This window comes from Bombina bombina, chromosome 1 (assembly GCF_027579735.1).
Source record: "Bombina bombina isolate aBomBom1 chromosome 1, aBomBom1.pri, whole genome shotgun sequence".
NCBI lineage: Eukaryota > Metazoa > Chordata > Amphibia > Anura > Bombinatoridae > Bombina > Bombina bombina.
In genome coordinates this window covers 651,965,911-651,982,820 of record NC_069499.1, presented here as the reverse complement: position 1 = coordinate 651,982,820, position 16,910 = coordinate 651,965,911, and the positions used below count along the sequence as shown (strand labels likewise).

Below are 16,910 nucleotides of genomic sequence, written 5' to 3'. Positions count from 1 at the left end.
GTCTCCACATTATTTCAGTCTCATTTTCCATTGCTTCTGGTTGCTAGAAGCTTGATATTTGGCATTCTTTCCCATTCCTGAAACTGTCTTATAAGGAATTTGATCTATTTTGCTTTATATGTTGTTTTTTCTCTTACATATTGCAAGATGTCTCACGTTGCATCTGAGCCAGAAGATACTACAGGAAAATCACTGCCTGCTGGATCTACCAAAGCTAAGTGTATCTGCTGTAAATTTTTGGTAGCTATTCCTCCAGCTGTTTGTAATAATTGTCATGACAAACTTGTTAAAGCAGATAATATTTCCTTTAGTAATGTACCATTGCCTGTTGCAGTTCCCTCAACATCTAAGGTGCAGAATGTTCCTGATAACATAAGAGATTTTGTTTCTGAATCCATAAAGAAGGCTTTGTCTGTTATTTCTCCTTCTAGTAAACGTAAAAAGTCTTTTAAATCTTCTCTCTCTACAGATGAATTTTTAAATGAACACCATCATTCTGATTCTTTGGACTCTTCTGGTTCAGAGGATTCTATCTCAGAGATTGATGCTGATAAATCTTCATATTTATTTAAGATGGAATTTATTCGCTCTTTACTTAAAGAAGTACTAATTGCTTTAGAAATAGAGGATTCTAGTCCTCTTGATACTAATTCTATACGTTTGGATAAGGTTTTTTAAGCTCCTGCGGTTATTCCAGAAGTTTTTCCTGTTCCTAATGCTATTTCTGCAGTGATTTCCAAAGAATGGGATAAATTGGGTAATTCATTTACTCCTTCTAAACGTTTTAAGCAATTATATCCTGTTCCGCCTGACAGGTTAGAATTTTGGGACAAAATCCCTAAAGTTGATGGGGCTATTTCTACCCTTGCTAAACGTACTACCATTCCTACGTCAGATGGTACCTCGTTTAAGGATCCTTTAGATAGAAAAATTGAATCCTTTCTAAGAAAAGCTTATCTGTGTTCAGGTAATCTTCTTAGACCTGCTATATCATTGGCTGATGTTGCTGCAGCTTCAACTTTTTGGTTGGAAACCCTAGCGCAACAAGTAGCAAATCGTGATTCTCATGATATTATTATTCTTCTTCAGCATGCTAATAATTTTATCTGTGATGCCATTTTTGATATTATTAGAGTTGATGTTAGGTTTATGTCTCTAGCTATCTTAGCCAGAAGAGCTTTATGGCTTAAGACTTGGAATGCTGATATGGCTTCTAAATCAACTCTACTTTCCATTTCTTTCCAGGGTAACAAATTATTTGGTTCTCAGTTGGATTCTATTATTTCAACTGTTACTGGTGGGAAAGGAACTTTTTTACCACAGGATAAAAAATCTAAAGGTAAAAACAGGGCTAACAATCGTTTTCGTTCCTTTCGTTTCAACAAAGAACAAAAGCCTGATCCTTCGTCCTCAGGAGCAGTATCAGTTTGGAAACCATCTCCAGTCTGGAATAAATCCAAGCCTGCTAGAAAGGCAAAGCCTGCTTCTAAGTTCACATGAAGGTACGGCCCTCATTCCAGTTCCGCTGGTAGGGGGCAGGTTACGTTTTTTCAAAGAAATTTGGATCAATTCTGTTCACAATCTTTGGATTCAGAGCCTTGTTTCAGAAGGGTACAGAATTGGTTTCAAGATGAGACCTCCTGCAAAGAGATTTTTTCTTTCCCGTGTCCCAGTAAATCCAGTGAAAGCTCAAGCATTTCTGAATTGTGTTTCAGATCTAGAGTTGGCTGGAGTAATTATGCCAGTTCCAGTTCCGGAACAGGGGATGGGGTTTTATTCAAATCTCTTCATTGTACCAAAGAAGGAGAATTCCTTCAGACCAGTTCTGGATCTAAAATTATTGAATCGTTATGTAAGGATACCAACGTTCAAGATGGTAACTGTAAGGACTATATTGCCTTTTGTTCAGCAAGGGAATTATATGTCCACAATAGATTTACAGGATGCATATCTGCATATTCCGATTCATCCAGATCATTTTCAGTTCCTGAGATTCTCTTTTCTAGACAAGCATTACCAATTTGTGGCTCTACCGTTTGGCCTTGCTACAGCTCCGAGAATTTTCACAAAGATTCTCGGTGCCCTTCTGTCTGTAATCAGAGAACAGGGTATTGTGGTATTTCCTTATTTGGACGATATCTTGGTACTTGCTCAGTCTTTACATTTAGCAGAGTCTCATACGAATCGACTTGTGTTGTTTCTTCAAGATCATGGTTGGAGGATCAATTTACCAAAAAGTTCTTTGATTCCTCAAACAAGGGTAACCTTTCTGGGTTTCCAGATAGATTCAGTGTCCATGACTCTGTCTTTAACAGACAAGAGACGTCTAAAATTGATTACAGCTTGTTGAAACCTTCAGTCTCAATCATTCCCTTCGGTAGCCTTATGCATGGAAATTCTAGGTCTTATGACTGCTGCATCGGACGCGATCCCCTTTGCTCGTTTTCACATGCGACCTCTTCAGCTCTGTATGCTGAACCAATGGTGCAGGGATTACACGAAGATATATCAATTAATATCTTTAAAACCGATTGTTCGACACTCTCTAACGTGGTGGACAGATCACCATCGTTTAATTCAGGGGGCTTCTTTTGTTCTTCCGACCTGGACTGTAATTTCAACAGATGCAAGTCTCACAGGTTGGGGAGCTGTGTGGGGATCTCTGACGGCACAGGGAGTTTGGGAATCTCAGGAGGTGAGATTACCGATCAATATTTTGGAACTCCGTGCAATTTTCAGAGCTCTTCAGTTTTGGCCTCTTCTGAAGAGAGAATCGTTCATTTGTTTTCAGACAGACAATGTCACGACTGTGGCATACATCAATCATCAAGGAGGGACTCACAGTCCTCTGGCTATGAAAGAAGTATCTCGAATTTTGGTTTGGGCGGAATCCAGCTCCTGTCTAATCTCTGCGGTTCATATCCCAGGTGTAGACAATTGGGAAGCGGATTATCTCAGTCGCCAAACGTTGCATCCGGGCGAATGGTCTCTTCACCCAGAGGTATTTCTTCAGATTGTTCAAATGTGGGGGCTTCCAGAGATAGATCTGATGGCCTCTCATCTAAACAAGAAACTTCCCAGGTATCTGTCCAGATCCCGGGATCCTCAGGCGGAGGCAGTGGATGCATTATCACTTCCTTGGAAGTATCATCCTGCCTATATCTTTCCGCCTCTAGTTCTTCTTCCAAGAGTAATCTCCAAGATTCTGAGGGAATGCTCGTTTGTTCTGCTAATAGCTCCGGCATGGCCTCACAGGTTTTGGTATGCGGATCTTGTCCGGATGGCATCTTGCCAACCATGGACTCTTCCGTTAAGACCAGACCTTCTGTCGCAAGGTCCTTTTTTCCATCCGGATCTGAAATCCTTAAATTTAAAGGTATGGAGATTGAACGCTTGATTCTTAGTCAAAGAGGTTTCTCTGACTCTGTGATTGATACTATGTTACAGGCTCGTAAATCTGTATCTAGAGAGATATATTATAGAGTCTGGAAGACTTATATTTCTTGGTGTCTTACTCATCATTTTTCTTGGTATTCTTTTAGAATTCCGAGAATATTACAATTTCTTCAGGATGGTTTAGATAAGGGTTTGTCCGCAAGTTCCTTGAAAGGACAAATCTCTGCTCTTTCTGTTCTTTTTCACAGAAAGATTGCTATTCTTCCTGATATTCATTGTTTTGTACAAGCTTTGGTTCGTATAAAACCTGTCATTAAGTCAATTTCTCCTCCATGGAGTTTGAATTTGGTTCTGGGAGCTCTTCAAGCTCCTCCGTTTGAACCTATGCATTCATTGGACATTAAATTACTTTCTTGGAAAGTTTTGTTCCTTTTGGCCATCTCTTCTGCCAGAAGAGTTTCTGAATTATCTGCTCTTTCTTGTGAGTCTCCTTTTCTGATTTTTCATCAGGATAAGGCGGTGTTGCGAACTTCTTTTGAATTTTTACCTAAGGTTGTGAATTCCAACAACATTAGTAGAGAAATCGTGGTTCCTTCATTATGTCCTAATCCTAAGAATTCTAAGGAGAAATCGTTACATTCTTTGGATGTTGTTAGAGCTTTGAAATATTATGTTGAAGCTACTAAATCTTTCCGAAAGACTTCTAGTCTATTTGTCATCTTTTCTGGTTCTAGAAAAGGCCAGAAAGCTTCTGCCATTTCTTTGGCATCCTGGTTGAAATCTTTAATTCATCTTGCCTATGTTAAATCGGGTAAGACTCCGCCTCAGAGGATTACAGCTCATTCTACTAGGTCAGTTTCTACTTCCTGGGCGTTTAGGAATGAAGCTTCAGTTGATCAGATTTGCAAAGCAGCGACTTGGTCCTCTTTGCATACTTTTACTAAATTCTACCTTTTTGATGTATTCTCTTCTTCTGAAGCAGTTTTTGGTAGAAAGGTACTTCAGGCAGTGGTTTCGGTTTGAATCTTCTGCTTATGTTTTTCATTAAACTTTATTTTGGGTGTGGATTATTTTCAGCAGGAATTGGCTGTCTTTATTTTATCCCTCCCTCTCTAGTGACTCTTGTGTGGAAAGATCCACATCTTGGGTATTCATTATCCCATACGTCACTAGCTCATGGACTCTTGTTAATTACATGAAAGAAAACATAATTTATGTAAGAACTTACCTGATAAATTCATTTCTTTCATATTAACAAGAGTCCATGAGGCCCACCCTTTTTTGTGGTGGTTATGATTTTTTTGTATAAAGCACAATTATTCCAATTCCTTATTTTATATGCTTCGCACTTTTTTCTTATCACCCCACTTCTTGGCTATTCGTTAAACTGATTTGTGGGTGTGGTGAGGGGTGTATTTATAGGCATTTTAAGGTTTGGGAAACTTTGCCCCTCCTGGTAGGAATGTATATCCCATACGTCACTAGCTCATGGACTCTTGTTAATATGAAAGAAATGAATTTATCAGGTAAGTTCTTACATAAATTATGTTTTTTTCCTCCTTTACTGCCCGCATCAAGCAGGAGCTGGTATCAGTAATCCTGATTGCTCCATTGTGGCCGCGAAGGATGTGGTTCGCGGATCTAGTGGGAGTTACCTTGTCGCAGAGACCTGCTGATACAAGGTCCATTTGTTCATCAAAATCTAGATTCTCTGAGGCTGACTGCGTGGAGATTGAACGCTTAGTCTTAGCCAGGAGAGGTTTCTCTTAGAGTGTCATTGATACCAGTTACTCACAAGGTGTGGAGGACCTACTTATTCTGGTATGTAGAGCTTGGTTTTTCCTGGTACAGAGTTAAGTTTGCCAGGATCTTATCTTTTCTCCAGGATGGGTTGGAGAAGGGCCTTTCTGCTAGTTCCCTTAGGGGACAGATTTCGGCCCTGTCGGTTTTATTGCAGAAGAGACTGGCTGAGCTTTCAGCCGTGCAGTCCTTAGTTAAGGCTCTGATTAGGATCAGACCTGTGTTTAGATCTGAGGCTCCTCCTTGGAGCCTAAATCTTGTTCTTCGTGTTTTGCAACCGGTTCCGTTTGAGCCTCTGCATTCCGTGGACTCAAACTCTGCGCGTCAGAGTTTCTGAGATCTCTGCATTGCAATGTGAGCCCCCTTATCTGATTTTTCATGCAGATAAGGCAGTTTTCTCCAACATAGGTGTGTCCGGTCCACGGCGTCATCCTTACTTGCGGGATATTCTCCTCCCCAACAGGAAATGGCAAAGAGCCCAGCAAAGCTGGTCACATGATCCCTCCTAGGCTCCGCCTTCCCCAGTCATTCTCTTTGCCGTTGTACAGGCAACATCTCCACGGAGATGGCTTAGAGCTTTTTAGTGTTTAACTGTAGTTTTTATTATTCAATCAAGGAGTTTGTTATTTTAAAATAGTGCTGGTATGTACTATTTACTCTGAAACAGAAAAGAGATGAAGATTTCTGTTTGTAAGAGGAAAATGATTTTAGCAACCGTTACTAAAATCGATGGCTGTTTCCACACAGGACTGTTGAGAGGAATTAACTTGAGTTGGGGGAAACAGTGAGCAGACTTTTGCTGCTTGAGGTATGACACATTCTAACAAGACGATGTAATGCTGGAAGCTGTCATTTTCCCTATGGGATCCGGTAAGCCATGTTTATTACAGAAAGAAAAAAAGGGCTTCACAAGGGCTTTTAAGACTGTAGACATTTTCTGGGCTAAAACGATTTATATATAAGCATATTTTATACTCCATAGCCTTGAGGAATTATTTTAATCTTGGGAATTATGTAAAATAACCGGCAGGCACTGTATTGGACACCTTATTCTCTAGGGGCTTTCCCTAATCATAGGCAGAGTCTCATTTTCGCGCCTCTATTGCGCACTTGTTTTTGGGAAGCATGACATGCAGATGCATGTGTGAGGAGCTCTGATACATAGAAAAGACTTTCTGAAGGCGTCATTTGGTATCGTATTCCCCTTTGGGCTTGGTTGGGTCTCAGCAAAGCAGATACCAGGGACTGTAAAGGGGTTAAATATAAAAACGGCTCCGGTTCCGTTATTTTAAGGGTTAAAGCTTCCAAATTTGGTGTGCAATACTTTTAAGGCTTTAAGACACTGTGGTGAAATTTTGGTGAATTTTGAACAATTCCTTCATACTTTTTCACATTTGCAGTAATAAAGTGTGTTCAGTTTAAAATTTAAAGTGACAGTAACGGTTTATTTTAAAACGTGTTTTACGTACTAAATTAGGTTTCCTTCCTAAAGTTGTGTCAGATCGCAACATAAATCAGGAGATTGTGGTTCCTTCCTTGTGTCCTAATCCTTCTTCATTGAAGGATCGCTTACTTCACAATTAATTTGGATGTGGTTTGCACCTTAATGTTCTATCTTTAGGCTACTAAGGAGTTTAGACAATCTTCCTCTCTGTTGTCTATTCGGGGTAGCGTAAGGAGCAGAAGGCTACTTCGACTTCCCTATCTTTTTGGTTAAAGAGTGTCATCCGTTTAGCTTACGAGACAGTGGGACATCGTCCTCCTGATAGGATAACGGCTCATTGCACTAGAGCAGTTGCTTCCTCTTTGGGCTTTAAGAAACAGGCCTCTATAGATCAGATTTGTAAGGCGGCTACCTGGTCCTCCTTACATACTTTTTAAAAATTTTACAGGTTTGAATTTTTTGCTTCAGCTGAAGCAGCTTTCGGGAGAAAAGTTTTGCAGGCTGTGGTGCCCTGAGAATAGGGTCCGCCTCTTCCTTTTTATTCCCTCCCGTTATTCATTCAGTGTCCTCTGGAGCTTGGGTATAGTTTTCCCAACAGTAAGGAATGAAGCCCTGGACTCTCCATATCTTAGGAAGGAAAACATAATTTATGCTTACCAAATAAATTATTTTCCTTAAGGATAGGGAGAGTCCATGGCCCCTGCCCGTTTTTTTCGTGTCTATGGGCGGTCCCCTATTATTTATTTTATACTTTTGGCACCATTTATACCCTAATGTTTCTCCTACTTTTCCTCTTTCCCGTGGCAGAATGACTGGGGTAATAAGGAAGTGGGAGGGATATTTAAGCCTTTGGCTTGGGTGTCTTTGCCTCCTTCTGATGGCCAGGTGTTGTATTTCCCAACAGTAAGGAATGAAGCCGTGGACTCTCCCTATCCGGAAGGAAAGGAATTTATCTGGTAAGCACAAATTATGTTTTTCATCAAGGTACAGCAGTTTTAAAAACAAAGTTTTTTTTTTTTCCTTTCCTAATGTTGTGTCCTTGGATAATATAAGCAGGGAGATTGCTGTTCCCTCTTTGTGTCCTAATCATTATTGTGAGGCGCTTCTAAACAATTTGCATTTGGAGCCCTAAAATATAATGTTAGTATTACTAATGATTTCTGACAAACTTCTAGTTTGTTTGTTTATTTTATTTGGTTCTATGCATTGACAGAAAGCTTCTGCTGTATCTTTGGTTTCTTGGTTTAAACTTTTGATAAAATGGATTTTAATCTATGAGATCAGTGGCTTCGTCTTGGGCTTTCAAGAATGAGGCTTCTGTTGATCAAATTTGAAAGGCAGCTACTTGGTCTACTTTGTTTTGCTAAATTCAATAATTTTAAGGTTTTTGCTTCTTTTGTAGAAAAGTCCTACAGGCTTTTGTTTCATCTTTTTTTTCTGTTGGTTATTTTAATTGCATAAAAAAATAATTTTCTTTTGAGGGTTGTGGATTTAGTTTCTGTATGGAAAAAAATGTTTTTTTATCCCGCCCTAACTTGTCATTACTCGTGGACTCTCCTTAGCTTTGGTATTGGTTTCCAGGAGTTAATGGATCGTTGACTCACCCCCTTTATGAAGAAAACAATTGATGCTTACCTGATTAAATTCTTTCATGGTGGTAAGCGCCCTCAAGACCCTACCCTGATATATTTTTTGGTGATGGTTTTCTTTAGTGGCACATCCTTTTTTTCCCTATATTTGTTGGCTCTTGTTTCTTTTCCTACCTTTTTTTTTTTTTTGCTTGGCTATATGTCAGACTAACAACCATAGAGTTTGACAATCTTTGACTCCTCCCAGTGGCAGCTATGGTAATTCCCAGGAGTAATGGATTTTGGAATCTTACCACCATGAAAGAAATTAATTTTTTTGGGTAAGAATGAATTAAATTAGGTTTTTGTTCTTTGCCGTGCAGGGCTGGTGATCAAATATTAGTGCTATTTAAATTTGATATACAAAAAACTTCTATTGAAACTCATTATATATTGATGACTTCACTTAAAGGGACAGTCTAGGCCAAAATAAACTTTCATGATTCAGATAGAGCATGCAATTTTAAACAATTTTCCAATTTACTTTTATCACCAATTTTGCTTTGTTCTCTTGGTATTCTTAGTTGAAAGCTTAACCTAGGAGGTTCATATGCTAATTTCTTAGACCTTGAAGGCCACCTCTTTTCAGAATGCATTTTAACAGTTTTTCACCACTAGAGGGTGTTAGTTCATGTATTTCATATAGATAACACTGTGCTCGTGCACGTGAAGTTATCTGGGAGCAGGCACTGATTGGCTAAACTGCAAATCTGTCAAAAGAACTGAAATAAAGGGGCAGTTTGCAGAGGCTTAGATACAAGATAATCACAGAGGGTAAAAGTATATTAATATAACTGTGTTGGTTATGCAAAACTGGGGAATGGGTAATAAAGGGATTATCTATCTTTTAAAACAATGGTGTAGACTGTCCCTTTAAACTTTGTTTATACAGAAAATTTGTTCTATGTTAACACAAACATGTAACGTGTTAACAAAGGGAGGGCAGTAATGAGCAGCAACGTGAATTATTTGATGCATATTTTGACGTTTTAGAGATTGTATGATGCACAGGATAGCAATGTGTTTCTGAGAAAGTGAATTGAGAGTCTCAGGGAAAATGTTTACTATTATGATTTTGCAGAAGACATTGATGTCTCAGTGATAGTCTAAATCTTACCATATTGAACAGTTTGACCTAGCCATGGATTTTTATGTCATTTGATGTCCTATTGAAAACCGATTAATTTACTACATATTACTTGGTGGCTTCTTTTATTACAAATACTTGGGAGGAGGCTGCACAGAGCGGGTCCTTCATATTTATTTAAAAGGAAAATGACAGATCACAACTACAATTCAAAGTAATATAGCCTGGTTTTGAATGCGTCATGTTTTCAATCCCCTCTTTTGTGGAGATCTTATTTCTCCAACATAGGTGTGTCCGGTCCACGGCGTCATCCTTACTTGTGGGATATTCTCCTCCCCAACAGGAAATGGCAAAGAGCCCAGCAAAGCTGGTCACATGATCCCTCCTAGGCTCCGCCTACCCCAGTCATTCTCTTTGCCGTTGTACAGGCAACATCTCCACGGAGATGGCTTAGAGTTTTTTAGTGTTTAACTGTAGTTTTTATTATTCAATCAAGAGTTTGTTATTTTGAAATAGTGCTGGTATGTACTATTTACTCAGAAACAGAAAAGAGATGAAGATTTCTGTTTGTATGAGGAAAATGATTTTAGCAACCGTAACTAAAATCCATGGCTGTTCCACACAGGACTGTTGAGAGCTATTAACTTCAGTTGGGGGAACAGTATGCAGTCTCTTGCTGCTTGAGGTATGACACATTCTAACAAGACGATGTAATGCTGGAAGCTGTCATTTTCCCTATGGGATCCGGTAAGCCATGTTTATTACGATCATAAATAAGGGCTTCACAAGGGCTTATTAAGACTGTAGACTTTTCTGGGCTAAATCGATTCATTATTAACACATATTTAGCCTTGAGGAATCATTTTATCTGGGTATTTTGATATAAGAATATCGGCAGGCACTGTATTAGACACCTTATTCCTTAGGGGCTTTCCCAAAGCATAAGCAGAGCCTCATTTTCGCGCCGGTGTGGCGCACTTGTTTTTGAGAGGCATGGCATGCAGTCGCATGTGTGAGGAGCTCTGATACTTAGAAAAGACTTTCTGAAGGCGTCATTTGGTATCGTATTCCCCTTTGGGCTTGGTTGGGTCTCAGCAAAGCAGATACCAGGGACTGTAAAGGGGTTAAAGTTTAAAACGGCTCCGGTTCCGTTATTTTAAGGGTTAAAGCTTCCAAATTTGGTGTGCAATACTTTTAAGGCTTTAAGACACTGTGGTGAAAATTTGGTGAATTTTGTACAATTCCTTCATGTTTTTTCGCAATTGCAGTAATAAAGTGTGTTCAGTTTAAAATTTAAAGTGACAGTAACGGTTTTATTTTAAAACGTTTTTGTACTTTGTTATCAAGTTTATGCCTGTTTAACATGTCTGAACTACCAGATAGACTGTGTTCTGAATGTGGGGAAGCCAGAATTCCTATTCATTTAAATAAATGTGATTTATGTGATAATGACAATGATGCCCAAGATGATTCCTCAAGTGAGGGGAGTAAGCATGGTACTGCATCATTCCCTCCTTCGTCTACACGAGTCTTGCCCACTCAGGAGGCCCCTAGTACATCTAGCGCGCCAATACTCCTTACTATGCAACAATTAACGGCTGTAATGGATAATTCTGTCAAAAACATTTTAGCCCAAATGAACACTTGTCAGCGTAAGCGCGGCTGCTCTGTTTTAGATACTGAAGAGCATGGCAACGCTGATACTAATATCTCTGAAGGGCCCCTAACCCAGTCTGATGGGGCCAGGGAGGTTTTGTCTGAGGGAGAAATTACTGATTCAGGGAACATTTCTCAACAGGCTGAACCTGATGTGATTGCATTTAAATTTAAGTTGGAACATCTCCGCATTCTGCTTAAGGAGGTATTATCCACTCTGGATGATTGTGACAAGTTGGTCATCCCAGAGAAGCTATGTAAAATGGACAAGTTCCTAGAGGTGCCGGGGCTCCCAGAAGCTTTTCCTATACCCAAGCGGGTGGCGGACATTGTTAATAAAGAATGGGAAAGGCCCGGTATTCCTTTCGTCCCTCCCCCCATATTTAAAAAATTGTTTCCTTTGGTCGACCCCAGAAAGGACTTATGGCAGACAGTCCCCAAGGTCGAGGGAGCGGTTTCCACTTTAAACAAACGCACCACTATACCCATAGAGGATAGTTGTGCTTTCAAAGATCCTATGGATAAAAAATTAGAAGGTTTGCTTAAAAAGATGTTTGTTCAGCAGGGTTACCTTCTACAACCAATTGCATGCATTGTCCCTGTCGCTACAGCCGCATGTTTCTGGTTCGATGAGCTGATAAAGGCTGGTCGATAGTGATTCTCCTCCTTATGAGGAGATTATGGACAGAATCAATGCTCTCAAATTGGCTAATTCTTTCACCCTAGACGCCACTTTGCAATTGGCTAGGTTAGCGGCTAAGAATTCTGGGTTTGCTATTGTGGCGCGCAGAGCGCTTTGGTTGAAATCTTGGTCGGCTGATGCGTCTTCCAAGAACAAGCTACTTAACATTCCTTTCAAGGGGAAAACGCTGTTTGGCCCTGACTTGAAAGAGATTATCTCTGATATCACTGGGGGTAAGGGCCACGCCCTTCCTCAGGATCGGCCTTTCAAGGCAAAAAATAAACCTAATTTTCGTCCCTTTCGTAGAAACGGACCAGCCCGAGGTGCTACGTCCTCTAAGCAAGAGGGTAATACTTCTCAAGCCAAGCCAGCTTGGAGACCAATGCAAGGCTGGAACAAGGGAAAGCAGGCCAAGAAACCTGCCACTGCTACCAAGACTGCATGAAATGTTGGCCCCCGATCCGGGACCGGATCTGGTGGGGGGCAGACTCTCTCTCTTCGCTCAGGCTTGGGCAAGAGATGTTCTGGATCCTTGGGCGCTAGAAATAGTCTCCCAAGGTTATCTTCTGGAATTCAAGGGACTTCCCCCAAGGGGGAGGTTCCACAGGTCTCAGTTGTCTTCAGACCACATAAAAAGACAGGCATTCTTACATTGTGTAGAAGACCTGTTAAAAATGGGAGTGATTCATCCTGTTCCATTAAGAGAACAAGGGATGGGGTTCTACTCCAATCTGTTCATAGTTCCCAAAAAAGAGGGAACGTTCAGACCAATCTTAGATCTCAAGATCTTAAACAAGTTTCTCAAGGTTCCATCGTTCAAGATGGAAACCATTCGAACTATTCTTCCTTCCATCCAGGAAGGTCAATTCATGACCACGGTGGATTTAAAGGATGCGTATCTACATATTCCTATCCACAAGGAACATCATCGGTTCCTAAGGTTCGCATTCCTGGACAAGCATTACCAGTTCGTGGCGCTTCCTTTCGGATTAGCCACTGCTCCAAGGATTTTCACAAAGGTACTAGGGTCCCTTCTAGCTGTGCTAAGGCCAAGGGGCATTGCTGTAGTACCTTACTTGGACGACATTCTGATTCAAGCGTCGTCCCTTCCTCAAGCAAAGGCTCACACGGACATCGTCCTGGCCTTTCTCAGATCTCACGGATGGAAAGTGAACGTGGAAAAGAGTTCTCTATCTCCGTCAACAAGGGTTCCCTTCTTGGGAACAATAATAGACTCCTTAGAAATGAGGATATTTCTGACAGAGGCCAGAAAAACAAAGCTTCTAGACTCTTGTCGGATACTTCATTCCGTTCCTCTTCCTTCCATAGCTCAGTGCATGGAAGTGATCGGGTTGATGGTAGCGGCTATGGACATAGTTCCTTTTGCGCGCATTCATCTAAGACCATTACAACTGTGCATGCTCAGTCAGTGGAATGGGGATTATACAGACTTGTCTCCGAAGATACAAGTAAATCAGAGGACCAGAGACTCACTCCGTTGGTGGCTGTCCCTGGACAACCTGTCACAAGGGATGACATTCCGCAGACCAGAGTGGGTCATTGTCACGACCGACGCCAGTCTGATGGGCTGGGGCGCGGTCTGGGGATCCCTGAAAGCTCAGGGTCTTTGGTCTCGGGAAGAATCTCTTCTACCGATAAATATTCTGGAACTGAGAGCGATATTCAATGCTCTCAAGGCTTGGCCTCAGCTAGCGAGGGCCAAGTTCATACGGTTTCAATCAGACAACATGACAACTGTTGCGTACATCAACCATCAGGGGGGAACAAGGAGTTCCCTAGCGATGGAAGAAGTGACCAAAATCATTCTGTGGGCGGAGTCTCACTCCTGCCACCTGTCCGCTATCCACATCCCAGGAGTGGAAAATTGGGAAGCGGATTTTCTGAGTCGTCAGACATTGCATCCGGGGGAGTGGGAACTCCATCCGGAAATCTTTGCCCAAGTCACTCAGCTGTGGGGCATTCCAGACATGGATCTGATGGCCTCTCGTCAGAACTTCAAAGTTCCTTGCTACGGGTCCAGATCCAGGGATCCCAAGGCGGCTCTAGTGGATGCACTAGTAGCACCTTGGACCTTCAAACTAGCTTATGTGTTCCCGCCGTTCCCTCTCATCCCCAGGCTGGTAGCCAGGATCAATCAGGAGAGGGCGTCGGTGATCTTGATAGCTCCTGCGTGGCCACGCAGGACTTGGTATGCAGATCTGGTGAATATGTCATCGGCTCCACCTTGGAAGCTACCTTTGAGACGAGACCTTCTTGTTCAGGGTCCGTTCGAACATCCGAACCTGGTTTCACTCCAGCTGACTGCTTGGAGATTGAACGCTTGATCTTATCGAAGCGAGGGTTCTCAGATTCTGTTATCGATACTCTTGTTCAGGCCAGAAAGCCTGTAACTAGAAAGATTTACCACAAAATTTGGAAAAAATATATCTGTTGGTGTGAATCTAAAGGATTCCCTTGGGACAAGGTTAAGATTCCTAAGATTCTATCCTTCCTTCAAGAAGGATTGGAAAAAGGATTATCTGCAAGTTCCCTGAAGGGACAGATTTCTGCCTTGTCTGTGTTACTTCACAAAAAGCTGGCAGCTGTGCCAGATGTTCAAGCCTTTGTTCAGGCTCTGGTTAGAATTAAGCCTGTTTACAAACCTTTGACTCCTCCTTGGAGTCTCAATTTAGTTCTTTCAGTTCTTCAGGGGGTTCCGTTTGAACCCTTACATTCCGTTGATATTAAGATATTATCTTGGAAAGTTTTGTTTTTAGTTGCAATCTCTTCTGCTAGAAGAGTTTCAGAATTATCTGCTCTGCAGTGTTCTCCTCCTTATCTGGTGTTCCATGCAGATAAGGTGGTTTTACGTACTAAACCTGGTTTTCTTCCAAAAGTTGTTTCTAACAAAAACATTAACCAGGAGATTATCGTACCTTCTCTGTGTCCGAAACCAGTTTCAAAGAAGGAACGTTTGTTGCACAATTTGGATGTTGTTCGCGCTCTAAAATTCTATTTAGATGCTACAAAGGATTTTAGACAAACATCTTCCTTGTTTGTTGTTTATTCTGGTAAAAGGAGAGGTCAAAAAGCAACTTCTACCTCTCTCTCTTTTTGGATTAAAAGCATCATCAGATTGGCTTACGAGACTGCCGGACGGCAGCCTCCCGAAAGAATCACAGCTCATTCCACTAGGGCTGTGGCTTCCACATGGGCCTTCAAGAACGAGGCTTCTGTTGATCAGATATGTAGGGCAGCGACTTGGTCTTCACTGCACACTTTTACCAAATTTTACAAGTTTGATACTTTTGCTTCTTCTGAGGCTATTTTTGGGAGAAAGGTTTTGCAAGCCGTGGTGCCTTCCATTTAGGTGACCTGATTTGCTCCCTCCCTTCATCCGTGTCCTAAAGCTTTGGTATTGGTTCCCACAAGTAAGGATGACGCCGTGGACCGGACACACCTATGTTGGAGAAAACAGAATTTATGTTTACCTGATAAATTACTTTCTCCAACGGTGTGTCCGGTCCACGGCCCGCCCTGGTTTTTTTAATCAGGTCTGATAATTTATTTTCTTTAACTACAGTCACCACGGTACCATATGGTTTCTCCTATGCAAATATTCCTCCTTAACGTCGGTCGAATGACTGGGGTAGGCGGAGCCTAGGAGGGATCATGTGACCAGCTTTGCTGGGCTCTTTGCCATTTCCTGTTGGGGAAGAGAATATCCCACAAGTAAGGATGACGCCGTGGACCGGACACACCGTTGGAGAAAGTAATTTATCAGGTAAACATAAATTCTGTTTTTGACAAAATCCATTCTGAATTAACTTAGCATTTCCATAGAGAAAATTTGTTTTTGTTTTTTAAAAAAAATATTTACTAAGCTGATAAGGAAACATTTCTTAGTTAAAATAAATTCTTCTAGTGACTTGCAACTTTTTTTTTGTACCACTGTAAACATTTGGGTTGGGTAATTTTCTATAATTAATATCAGTTATTCGTCTTTGCAGCAAAGTTATAAAAGAAAAAGATGAAAAAGACAAAAACGGGAAAGAAAAAGAAAGAGAGAAAAAAGAGAAAACTCCAGTTGCACTTCAAGAAACCAAGGCACCAGGGAAGGATGGAAAAGATAAAGTGAAGGAAGATAAGACAAACAAAGATGAGAAGCAACGTGACACTAAGGAGAAGACTCCTAAAGCTGAAAAAGAAAAGGAGAAAATCAAGAAAGAAGAAAAGATCCAGAAGGAAGAAAAATCTAAGTCTGTTACAGTAAGCACTGAGACAAAACTGGCTGCGGAGAAGGAAAGAGAAAAGGAGCCGTCAAGAGAGAGAGAAGTTGTTAAGGAAAGCAAATCGAAGGAGAGCTCTAAAGGAGTTGACAAAACTGTTATAACTGGGTCCTTGAAGTCCCCTGTTCCTCGATCTGATATGTCGGAATCTGAAAGGGGTATGTTCTTTTTTTTTTGTTCTCCTTTTCTCTTTAAGGGACATTATAATAATACAAAAATAAAAAAAACACACTCTAATTTGTGATTTTAAACACCCAGTTAAAGTACTTCTCAGGACACACAGACCTAATTAGCAGTTCTAGTTACACTGCAGGGTTGTGCAACTAGTGCCGCTGATTGGATCTGCTGCAGTTTCCGCTCGGGGCAAGCAGTACTCTGCAGGGTTCTGAGCGGTACTTCAACAGTGTATTTTGCAGTAACAAAATGTGCAGTGTCTTTTTATATTTACACTTTTTTAGTCACCAGCTCCTACTGAGCATGTGCAAGAGTTCACAGCATATATGTATATGCATTTGTGATTGGCTGATGGCTGTCACATGATACAGGGGGAGTGGAAATAGACATAACTTTGAAATTTATTTAACAAAAATCTACTTCTCATTTGAAGTTCAGACTAAGTGCTATTGCATTGTCTTCTTATCATGCATTTGTTGATTATGCAAATCTACTGTATTGACTGGTCAAAAAGTCTTTGTGCAAATGCATTTTACTTTGGAACTCACTTTATGTTCTTCCATTTTATGTTCTTTCATTTGCCGACTTACTGCACTGCACTGTACATTCTATGCCATATCTGTTCATGCTTTCTTTACTTCTCGTCAACACTTGCAATAACCATCTTCTCTCACACACAACCTTTCTACTTGCTTGCCCAGTATGTCTAGAATGTTAAATATATTCTAGTAAAACACATTGATCTTAAGGAATT

General features: G+C 40.9%; 1 protein-coding gene across 1 annotated transcript in view; it reads left to right on the top strand.

Annotated features, from left to right (window-relative positions):
• The window catches only part of THOC2 (THO complex subunit 2), an 889,387-nt gene that overhangs the window by 704,592 nt on the left and 167,885 nt on the right, over window positions 1-16,910 (top strand). Inside the window, 1 exon segment of the mRNA XM_053699115.1 lies at window positions 15,704-16,140. Within this exon segment, the coding sequence (XP_053555090.1) occupies window positions 15,704-16,140 (437 nt within the window).